Source organism: Mobula hypostoma, unplaced genomic scaffold, assembly GCF_963921235.1.
Source record: "Mobula hypostoma unplaced genomic scaffold, sMobHyp1.1 scaffold_36, whole genome shotgun sequence".
In the NCBI taxonomy this organism is placed as follows: Eukaryota; Metazoa; Chordata; class Chondrichthyes; order Myliobatiformes; family Myliobatidae; genus Mobula; species Mobula hypostoma.
The window spans coordinates 4,281,878-4,293,249 of NW_026948187.1; the positions used below are offsets into that span (position 1 = coordinate 4,281,878).

General features: G+C 45.8%; 2 protein-coding genes across 4 annotated transcripts in view; one reads left to right on the forward strand and one right to left on the reverse strand.

The window, feature by feature from the left end:
* LOC134341663 (zinc finger protein 239-like) overlaps positions 1 to 10,347 on the reverse strand; it is a 42,991-nt gene extending 32,644 nt beyond the window's left edge. For both annotated transcript variants that reach the window (XM_063039579.1, XM_063039575.1), the window contains exon 1: positions 9,922 to 10,347. The gene's annotated coding sequence lies outside the window, so the exon portion shown is untranslated. The remainder of the gene's footprint in view (positions 1 to 9,921) is intronic.
* Positions 700 to 9,547, forward strand: LOC134341667 (zinc finger protein 239-like). Of its 2 annotated transcripts, XM_063039591.1 has the most exons (3): positions 700 to 2,404; positions 5,564 to 5,806; positions 7,706 to 9,547. In XM_063039591.1, exon 1 carries the CDS (start codon positions 1,277 to 1,279, stop codon positions 2,192 to 2,194), a length of 918 nt encoding a protein of 305 aa, XP_062895661.1. In that variant the 5' UTR covers positions 700 to 1,276; the 3' UTR covers positions 2,195 to 2,404; positions 5,564 to 5,806; positions 7,706 to 9,547. The 2 variants fall into 2 exon arrangements, with proteins under 2 accessions (XP_062895661.1, XP_062895662.1); XM_063039592.1 differs by lacking the exon at positions 7,706 to 9,547 and having other exon boundaries at positions 5,564 to 7,702.
* Positions 10,348 to 11,372: the final 1,025 nt, after the last annotated feature.

Below are 11,372 nucleotides of genomic sequence, written 5' to 3' on the forward strand. Positions count from 1 at the left end.
ATAAAGTCTCAAAAGTTCCCGAGTCCCTGAAAACAGGCGGCAAAAGGGAGAAACTCCCTGCCATAAACCTCCGGGCACCGTCAACTTGCCGATGCCTTGGAAGCAGCCGACCACAGCCGACACTGAGTCCATCCGTCCGAAAACTTCGAGCTTCCGAACCGCCTCTCCGATACAGCCTCCCGAGCACCATCCTCTGCCAAGCGCCTTCGATCTCGCCCTGGCCACTGACACACGCAAAGACGAGGATTTCGGGGCCTTCTGCTCCGTAGATTCCAGTTACCACACAGTAGCAGCGGCAGTGAAGTGGGCATTTCAGAAGTTTTCCAGATGTTTCTCCGTACTCTCACGTCCGTCTCCATCAAATCAGAATTGTGCACGGTCCCCTACTTGACGGATAACAGACATCACCACCGAAGTGGCTGAATGCGCTGCTGTCGCGTCGCCATCTTCTCCTCCCCACATTGTAGGGTTAAGGGTGAAAGGTGAAATGTTAAGGGGAACATGAGGGGAAACTTCTTCACACAGATGGTCATCCGGGTGTGGAATGAGCAGCCAGCTCAAGTGGTGCATGCGAGCTCAATTTCAACATTTAAGAGGTTTGCATAGGTACCTGGATGGTAGGGGTACAGGAGTAGACAGTTTAAATAGTTCAGCAAAAACTAGATGGGCCAAAGGGCCTGTTTCTGTGTTGCCCTTTTCTGTGACTCTGTGACAAGAACCTTAGATAATACTAACAGTCCCTCGGATTCCTTTTAACAGCTGTGCAGATGAACCATACATCTGAGTAGGAGTCATTTACATGGCATTAAAACTGCGGCACTTTAAATTAACAGTACATAAAAGAAAATCCCAGCTGCACGTCAACAAAGGCTATTTGTGTGAGAGTGTTTCAGTTACTCTGGGGCCAGGCACCCATGCAGCTCAGTGGGAACAGGGAATAATACCAATGGAGAGAGTCAAACTGAGCCAGGTCACAAATTGGAGACGGCAGAAATGCCCCATTCTTATAGAGACAGGAAGAGCATCAGAGAGTTTGATGGTCATTCTAGATACCAGCACTGTGCCCAGTTACAAGATAATTTCTCTCTCCAACTTGGGTTCAACTTCACTGTAACAGTGTGATGTCAGATCACACTTTGGCAAACAAAAGTGATCTCATCTGAGACGTTGTCCTTCACCAATTGATGGATTTTGTAAATCTTTTTACAGCTTAAAAAACGACGAGGAATCTGTCTGGGAATTCAAACACAACACACCAGTTTTGCTGTCTCTGTCTATGTATTTAAGAAGTGGAGCAAGGGATTCAATCGACCATCCTTCCTGCTCGGACTGTGGGGAGGGATTCACTCGGTCGTTTGACCTAATGGCTCACCAGCAAGTTCACACTGGGGAGAGGCCATTCATCTGCTCAGACTGTGGGAAGGGATTCACTAAATCATCTCACCTACTAAGTCACCAGTCAGTTCACAATGCAGTGAGGGATTTCACCTGCTCAGACTGTGGAAAGGAATTCACTCGATCATCCAACCTACAGAGACACCATCGAGTTCACACTGGGGAGAAGCCGTTCACCTGCTCAGACTGTGGAAAGGAATTCACTCGATCATCCAACCTACAGAGTCACCAGCGAGTTCACGCTGGGGAGAAGCCGTTCACCTGCTCAGACTGTGGGAAGGGATTCACACAGGCATCTCACCTACTGAGACACCAGTCAGTTCACACAGGAGAGAGACCGTTCACCTGTTCAGACTGTGGGAAGACATTCACTCAGTTATCCAACCTACAGAGTCACCAACGAGTTCACACCGGGGAGAAGCCATTCACCTGCTCAGACTGTGGGAAGGGATTTGCTCAGTCATCTACCCTATTGGCACACCAGTCAGTTCACACTGGGGAGTGGCGATTCACCTGCTCAGAATGTGGGAAAGGATTCACTCAGTCATCTGAACTACTGGCACACCAGTCAGTTCACACTGGAGAGAGGCCATTCACCTGCTCAGGCTGTGGGAAGACATTCACTCATGCATCCAACCTACAAAGACACCAGCGAGTTCACACTGGGGAGAGGCTCTTCACTTGCTCAGTCTGTGGGAAGAGATTCTCTCGGTCATCCAACCTACAAAGACACCAGCGAGTTCACACTGGGGAGAGGCCGATCACTTTGGGAAGAGATTCTCTCAATCATCTCAGCTGAATGTGTATCATTGCGTTCACACTGGGGAGAGGCCGTTCACCTGCTGTGAATGTGGGAAGGGATTCACTCAGTAATCTAAACTTGTGATGCACTACCGGGTTCACACTACGGAGAAAGTTTAAGCTGCATGCTGGACATTTGTCAACACAAAATAATCTGCAGATGCTGGGGTCAAAGCAACACTCACAACGCGCTGGAGAAACTCAGCAGGTGTGGCAGCATCCGTGGAAAAGATCGGCCGACGTTTCGGGCCGGAACCCTTCATCAGGACTGTAGAGGGAAGGGGCAGAGGCCCTAGAAAGAAGGTGGGGGGAGGGTGGGAAAGAGAAGGCTGGTAGGTTCCAGGTGAAAAACCAGTAAGGGGAAAGATAAAGGGGTGGGGGGTGGGAGGTTGCAGGGAGGGGATAGGCAGGAAAGGTGAGGAAGGAATAGGGGAAAACACAATGGATAGTGGAAGGAGGTGGAACCATGAGGGAGGTGGTAGGCAGCTGTGGGAGGGGGCAGAGTGACATAGGGATAGAGGAAGGGAGGGGGAGGGAATTATAGGAAGTTGGAGGATTCTATGTTCGTACCAAGGGGCTGGAGACTGCCCAGACGTTATATGAGGTGTTGCTCCTCCAACCTGAGTTTAGCCTCATCATGGCAGTAGAGGAGGCCATATATGGACATATCTGAATGGGAGTGGGAAGCAGATGGCTACTGGGAGATCCTGTCTGTTGTTGTCCCAGTCCACAGTTGCCAGATCCTAGTGTCATAATTGCAGGTGTTGATCGATGTACTGAACAGATCAGCCTTTCCTACGCTGCTCCTTGTATTGAAATATACAGGGCTCAGCATATTCACTGCACCATGCTCAACGTTTTCATTCCTGACTTTGTAGGAGGAATGAACAACATCTATCTCCACAACTCCTTCACTATCTGTTCTGTTATTCAGGCTCCCATTCTCCCTGCAACTTCAGTTTAACCCCCCTACCCCCACCTCCCACCGTGCAGCTCTATCACCCCTTTGGCTTTCATCTCCCAGATCAATAAAAAGGAGGTGCATACCAGGTACAGGCAGATAGGAACAAATAGAAATACAGGAAATTCAAGTGAACACTTATGAAAGAAATAAAAGAAGGCATGAGGTTGTCCCAGCAGACAAGGTGAAGGAGAATCCTCAGGGATTCTGCAGATATGTTAAGAGCAAAAAGACTGCACGGGAAAAAAAATAGCCCTCTGGAAGATCTGAATGGTAATCCATATGAGGAGACAAAATAGATGGGGGAGAATTTAAATATTATTTTTGCATCTGTATTTACTCAGGAGATGGTCACAGAGTCTTATAGAGGTGAGGCAAAGCAGGATCAACTTCATGGACCCTGTACAGGTAACAGAAGTGGAGGTGTTTGCTGTCTTAAGGCAAATTAACGTGGATAAATCCCCAGGGTTTGACAAGCTGTTCCCTGGTACCCTGCAGAAGACAAGTGCAGAAACTGTCGGGGCCCAAGCACTGATATTTAAATCATTCTCAGTGACAGGTGATGGACTGGAGGATTGAAGGATAGCCAATGTTGTTCCACTGTTCAAAAAAGGCTCTAAAAATAAACGAGGAACATATGTGCAGAAACCATATATTTATATAAGTATTTGAATAGATGTGTTCTGATTAAGGATCGGCAGCATGGCTTTGTGCATGGTAGGTCATGTCTAACCAATCTTATAGAGTCTTTTGAGGATGTTATCAGGAAAGTGGATGAAGGCAAGGCAGTGAAGTTAAAATCTCATCTGGGAGGTTGGTCAAGAAGATTCAGTCGCTCAGCACTCAAGATGAGATAGTGAATTGAATGAGACACTGGTTTTGGGAGAGGACAGAGTGTGGTAGCAGATGGTTGCCTCTCTGACCAGAGGCCTGTGACTAGTGGTGTGCCACAGGGATCAGTGCTGGATCTGTTGTTGTTTGTCATCTATTTCAGATATCTGGATGATAACATGGTTAGCTGGATCAGCAGATTTATGGATGAAACCAAGACTGGGGATTCAGTGGACTGCGGGAAGACTATCATGGCTTGCAGTGTGAACTGGACCAGCTGGAAAAATGGCTTGAGAAATGGAAAAAAGAATTTAATGCAGACAAGTGCGAAGTGTTGCACTTTGGTAGGACCTACCAGGGTAGGTCTTACACAGTGACTGGTAGGGCATGGAGGAGTGTTGTGGAAGAAAGGGATCTGGGAATACAGGTCTATATTTCACTGACACTGGTGTCACAGGTGGATAGGGACGGAAAGAAAGATTTTGGCACATTGGCCTTCATAAACCAATGTACTGAGTACAGGAGATGGATGTTATGTTGATGTTGTACAAGACATTGGTGAGACCTAATTTGTAGTATTGTGTGCAGTTTTGGTCACCAACCTACAGGAAAGATGTAAAAGAGTTTGAAAGAGTTCAGAGAAAATTCACAACGATGTTGTCAGGTCTGGAGGACTTGGGTTATAAGGAAAGATTGAACAGGTCAGGACTTTATTCCTTGGAACATAGAAGATTGAGGAGAGATTCGATGGAGGTATACCACAATTAGGAGGGGTATAGATAGGGTAAATGCAAGCTGGCTTTTACCACTGAGATTGGGTAGGACTATAACCAGAGGCCATGGGTTAAGGGTGAAAGGTGAAATGTTAAGGGGAATATGAGGGGAAACTTCTTAACACAGATGGTCATCTGGGTGTGGAGTGAGCAGCCAACACAAATGGTGCATGCGAGCTCGATTGCAACATGTTAAGGGTTTGTATCGGTACCTGGATGGTGGGGGTATGGGAGTAGAAAGTTCAAATAGCTTGGCACCAACTAGATGGGCCAAAGGGTCTGTTTCTGTGTTGTACTTTTCTATGACTCTGACAAGAACCTTAAATAATACTAATATTCACTCTAATTCCTTTTAACAGCTGTGCAGACCAACCATACATCTGAGTAGGAGATATTTACATGGCGCTAAAACTTTGGCACTTTAAAATAACAGTACATAAAGAAAATCCCAGCTGCACATCAACAAGGGCTATTTGTGTGAGAGTGTTTCAGTTACTGGGGCCAGGAGCCCATGCAGCTCAGTGGGAACAGGGAATAATACCAATGGAGAGAGTCAAACTAAGCCAGGTGACAGATTGGAGATGGTAGAAATGCCCCATTCCTATAGAGACAGGAAGAGCATCAGAGAATTTGATGGTCATTTCAGATACCAGCACTGTGCCCAGTTAGAAGATTTCTCTCTCCAACTTTGGTTGAACCTCACTGTAACTGTGTGATGTCAGTTCACGTCTTAGCGACTGAAGTGATCTCATCTGAAATGTTGTCCATCACCCATTGATGGATTTTGTAAATCTCTTTACAGGTTAAAAATGACAAGAAATTTGTCTCCGGGAATCTCGAACACAGCACGCTAGTTTTGCTGTCTTTGGCCAGATATTTAAGAAGTGGAGCAAGGGATTCACTCGATCATCCTTCCTGCTCAGACTGTGGGGAGGGATTCACTCGATCATCTGACCAACTGGCACGTCCGTCAATTTACATAGGGGAGAGGCCATTCCTCTGCTCAGACTGTGGGAATGGATTCACTCGTTCATCTCAACTGAAGGTACATCAGTAAGTTCACACTGAGCAAGGCCATTTGCCTGTTCTATGCGTGAGAAGGGATTCAGTTGGTCTTCCAACCTGTGGACACACCAGTCAGTTCTAACTGGGCAAAGGCTAGTCATCTGCTGAATTTGTGGGGAAGGATTCACTCGGTCAGCTGACCTAATGGCACACGAGCGAGTTCACACTAGGGAGCAGCCGTTCACCTGCTCGGACTGTGGAAAGGGATTCACTAAGTCATCCACCCTACAGAGTCATCAGCGAGTTCACACTGGAGAGAGGCCGTTCACCTGCTCAGACTGTGGGAAGGGATTCACTCAGTCATCCGGACTATTGGTACACCGGCGAGTTCACACTGGGGAGAGACCGTTCACCTGCTCGGACTGTAGGAAGGGATTCATTCAGTCATCCGGACTATTGGTACCCCAGCGTGTTCACACTGGGGAGAAGCCGTTCACCTGCTCAGTCTGTAGGAAAGGATTCACTCAAGTCATCCACCCTACAGAGACACCAGCGAGTTCACACTGGGGAGAGGCCATTCACCTGCTCTCAATGTGGGAAGGGATTCACTCAGTCACCTAACCTTGTGGCACACTACCAGGTTCACACTGGGAGGAAGTTTCAATAAGCTTCATGCAGGATATTTGTCCATCACCGTTGCTGATGCAATTTCGAGAGTGACTGTTAGTGCTGAACTCTGCAATTATTGCTGCTGCTCACCACACCCAGTTCTGCACCCTGGTCACTGGGCATGGGAGGAGTTTCTTCTGCTGCATATTCACCTTTAATGGGACTGGAGTTTAATATTCTGGATCTGTGACATATAAATCAGTTCTATTTTAAACTCTGTCTCCGGTACTTAGTGAATTTATGACACGCTTAGTGTACAGTAGAGAGTCAACTCAGGCCGGCTGGACCCTGCCAGTGATTCTGTTCCACGACAGTCCTTTAAATTCCACCCCTGTGGTTCCCCTCTCGCTCTCCCTTTGGTGATGGGTTCCAAACAGTCACCACTGTGTGGGTGAAGAGGTTTCCCTTGAATTCTCTGCAGACTGAAGAAGTCGAGCTGACTGCAGTTCTGTCTGAGATGTTCTTCGCCCCTCTAACCTCTGGACTGAGGAAGAATGACATTGGTAGTTAACCTCCTTGTTCACTGCACATTTTCACATTATGGGTCATTTTCCCTGCTTCTAAACGATTGTTAGAAAACACCACTGTCCTCTAAAGACTGAAAGCAGAATGGGAAACCATCAGTTGGATGTTCAACGAAGCAGGGTCAGAAACCAGCGGCAGGGCAGAGTTTGGGGCTCTGGACGATGGTCGGGGTAAGAACGTATGATGAGGAGAAGGGAATCAGCAGTGGGGTGTGGCAACAAATGACGGAGTAGCAACATTTGGAAGCTGATTGACAGAGAAATATTTTCTGTTTTCTGACTGATGACACAAACAATATCTGTGGTGAGGTGCTCCACTGGTCAAGGAAAATGTGTGTTGGGAGTGGTTTTATCTATTGGGGGAGTTGTTCCTGCTTGTTTATCCTGTAATATTGTATAAGGATGATTATTATGGATTGTTCTATTTGAAATAATGTATTGATTATCATATAATTTGTAAGATTTTGACTCTAAAACTGGATCAGGCTTGAATTTATGCTGCCTTAATGAAGTGATGGAGGGCATTCATGAGTTTGTATTTTAAAGCAAGATTTTGGTGAATGATATTTGCCTCTTGATTGTACCTGCGTGAGTAATCAAATTGAGTTAAACTGCTGCAGGATCCTGAGATGTGTTGGATTGTGTCTGGTTTCTCTTGGCATTTTCTGCACTTGCTGCCTTGTTTGTGTGTATTTCATGTATTTGTTTTTTTTTCCTTTTGTTGACCACCTTGTCCTGTATTTCAGCAAGGAACTCCTCTGTTTCTCGGAAGAGGTCTCCAACTCTCAGTCAGGTGCTCGATGCTTCCCTGTCACCATCTCGTCTGCTCAGATCATTGGGATGTCTCCCATGGAGGGTCATACTCATTCCACTGGTTAATGTTTTCTTCCATAGTGATGATTCATTTTTCTGATTTGTCCTCTCATTGAAGTTTTCTGGTCTGTATTTCTTATCACGATTTCATATACACACATGGAGTGCTCAATCCTGTTCATTTTTGATGAAAATATATACTTACTGTTGTGTGATTTTTTTTCATGTGTGTTATTCCCCTTCCTCCTCCTGTCCAAGGTAGTGTTAATCTAAGTGAGTCTGAGTGTAAATAGTCTTTTCTAAAGCTGTCATTTCAGGTCTTTATCTTTGTTAATTTTCCTGATTGAAATGGGACCAAGATATATTTTATATAAAAAAAGTCAATGTTGATATTGATGAAAGTGTTCATTACCTTTGTTGTATTTGTTAACTGTTGAGCTCTGTTTGGCAGGTTATTTTTACGCCTTGAACTAAATTTTGTCAAAGGTTTTCCCTATTTAGATATGCGGGTATCAATAGTCCCGATGAAGGGTCTTGGCCCGAAATGTTGATTCCCATCCATAGATGTGTTGCCTGACATGCTGAGCTCCTCCAGCACTTTGTGTGTAGTTCTCTCAATTTCTCGCATCTGCAGGTCCTCTTGTTTCCCAGATACTTACATCTTTCTTGAAAGAGTAAGCCAAGAACAAGCTGGTAGTGGGGTTGTGTGGCTTTGTTAGTAAAATATTAAACAAGATCATTAGAAAGAGGTGGCATAAAGTTGGAAGGTGCAGAATCTGTGGGTAGAATTAAGGAACAGCAAATGTAAAAAAAATCCCTGATGGGAATTGTACAGAGGCCTCCAAACAGTAGTGAGTATGTGGTCCACAAATTACAATGGGAGATAGAAAATGCGTGCCAAAAGGGCAATGTTACAATAGTCATGGGGGATTGTCATGCAGGTGATTAGGAAAATTAGGACGGTGTTGGTCTCAAGAGGAGGAATTCCTAGAATTCCTACAAGATGCTTTTTTAGAGCAGCTCGTGGTTGAGACCACTTGGGGATCAGCTATTCTGGATTGGGTGTTGTAATGAACCAGAATTAATTAGGTCACTTAAGTTCAAAGAACCCTTAGGGGCAGTGATCATTATATGATCAAATTCACCCTGACATTAGAGAAGGAGAAGCTAAAGTCAGATGTGGAATAAAGACAATTAGAGAGGCATGAGAGAAAAATTGGTCAAAATTGATTTGAAAAGAACACGGATGAAAACAAAGCAGTAATGGCTGGAATTTCTGGAAGCAATTCGAAAGGCCCAGGATATATAAATCACAAAGAGGAAGTAGTATTCTGAAGGTAAGGTGACAAAACCGTGGCTGATAAGAGAAATCAAAGACAACATAAAAACCAAACACAGGGCATAGTACAAAAATTACTAGGAAGTTAGAGGATTGGGAAGCTTTTAAAAACCAACAGAATGAAACTAAAGTAATTAAGAAAGAAAAGATGGTGAGCTAGCCAGTAATATTAAAGAGAGCGCCGTTTTTTTCTTCAGGTACATAGAGTGTAAAAGAGAGGCGGAAGTGGATATCAAACCACTGGGAAATGATGCTGGAGAGGTAGTAATGGGGTGGGGGTGCAAGGTGATGGCAGATGAACTGAATAAGTATTGTAAATCACTCTTATCTGTCGAAGACTCTGGCAGGAATATGGAAGTCCCAGATGTCAGTGGTCAGAATGTGTAAAGTTACTTTACTCGGGAGAAGGTTCTTGGGAAACAGAGATGGTCTGAAGGTAAATAGGTCACCTGGACCAGATGGTGAACACCCCAGAGATCTGAAAGAGGTGGCTGAAGAGATGTGGAGGCATTAGCAATGATCTTTCGAGATCTTACCCCCACTACCCGAAATGTCCTCTCCTCATCCACCCTCCCAACTCCACTCCTGTCCCCGCTTGCAGGGCAACAGTCTGCCGGTGTTTGCCCCCCAATGTGGTGAATCGCCACCACCGTGGGCTCAGACATTTCCACAGATGAGCCCCTCCTGTCCCCACCGGGACAAACATCCTGTCCGCCCCCTCTCTCACCGTCTTCATCCTTTCAATAAAATCCCCCTCTCCCTCCCCGGGGAACCGGCATCAAACCGACGGGCCGAGCGGTCTCCTCCTACCTCTCAGCGATACATCAGACTCCGGCCGCAGGAGACGCTTCACAAACGCCCCAACTTCCCTCGGAGGGAAATGGAAATAAATCAGAAAGCGGACATTTACTTTGGGATTTGTTCCTCTTTGACGGAGAGGCCGAGTTTGAGCGGGCCACCGAGTCAGCCGGGTAACGCCCTCTCGGCGATCCGCCTCCGCGACTGGTTGTAACCGATGATTGACATCGCTTCGCACCAATGGGAATAGCGCAGCTCCTGAATCCTCTGTTGACAGCGTTGGGGAGGGGATAGTCACGTGATTAGTAGCCCAGCCGTTAAACCGTCCGAGCTCGAACTCACCAGCGCGTGGGTGACGTAGATAAGTCACACGTGACGGCAGATACCGGTGTGGGCGGAAGGGGCCATGTGTGACGTCACCTGTGGGGGAGCTCTCGTGTTTACAAGTCATCGACTGTGACTTTATCCAGGGGGACCGGTTTTCTGTGGTGGAGCTATCACCCCGGCAAGGGTGAACACATGGACAACTCCCCACCAGACAACCCCTTCTTCACACGGTGGAATAGCAATTTGGATCGATCCTCCAAAACCCACTTTCTCTGCGGGCACAGCAATGCTCATTCAGTGTCCAGATCATGTGTCCTGAGGTCTGTATCATCTGACCTCCCATTTATTTCACCAGGCTGAGCATCACCTGTCATTCAAAGAGTCCATCCCTCCTCTGTCTGTAAAGGAGTGCACAAGCAGGCAACCTGTCCTTGGAAATAACATCAACAACCTGCTGAAAATCATAACATCAGTGTCCATTAAATAACACCGCCTTCGGTCACCATAGCAACCTTCGAGCTGCTCGGTGCTGTCTTCAACTCCAAACTCAGTAAAAATCCAAAGTTACTTCCAATGCCTTAAAGTGACAGTCCAACTGTTAATCTTCGTATCTTTCTCTCTTTTCAAAAGCAACATATCGGTGGTAAATAACTCTGTCCCTCTCTCCTTTCCAAACAAACCATCAATGATAAATGTCTTTCTCCAAACAGTTAATAGGGGCACTCCTGGATCCCCTCACACTCCCCTTCCTCAGGGGAAAAAGAAGTCGTCGAACCGATTTTTTTCTAAATGTCCATCACAGGGTTTTAAACAATACAGGGAAAAAACCATCAGATGACAAAGCAAAAATGGTTACAGTTTTCAGCTTCACATCTGGATAACTAATCAGCTATAACATTGTCAGTACCTTTTACATGTTAGATTCTTAAGTCACCTTTCTGCAATACTAGACTCCAATTTAACAACCTTCTATTCTTATCCATTTTATTTAGAAACACCAACGGATTATAACCCATGTAAACCACAAGTGGTCTTTGAGCAACAGAAAGGTTTTGAAGTCTCTGATCATAGGCTTCAAAATGTTGTAAAGCCAGAATAGGTGCTAGCAATTTCTTTTCAACAGTTGAATATTTTTT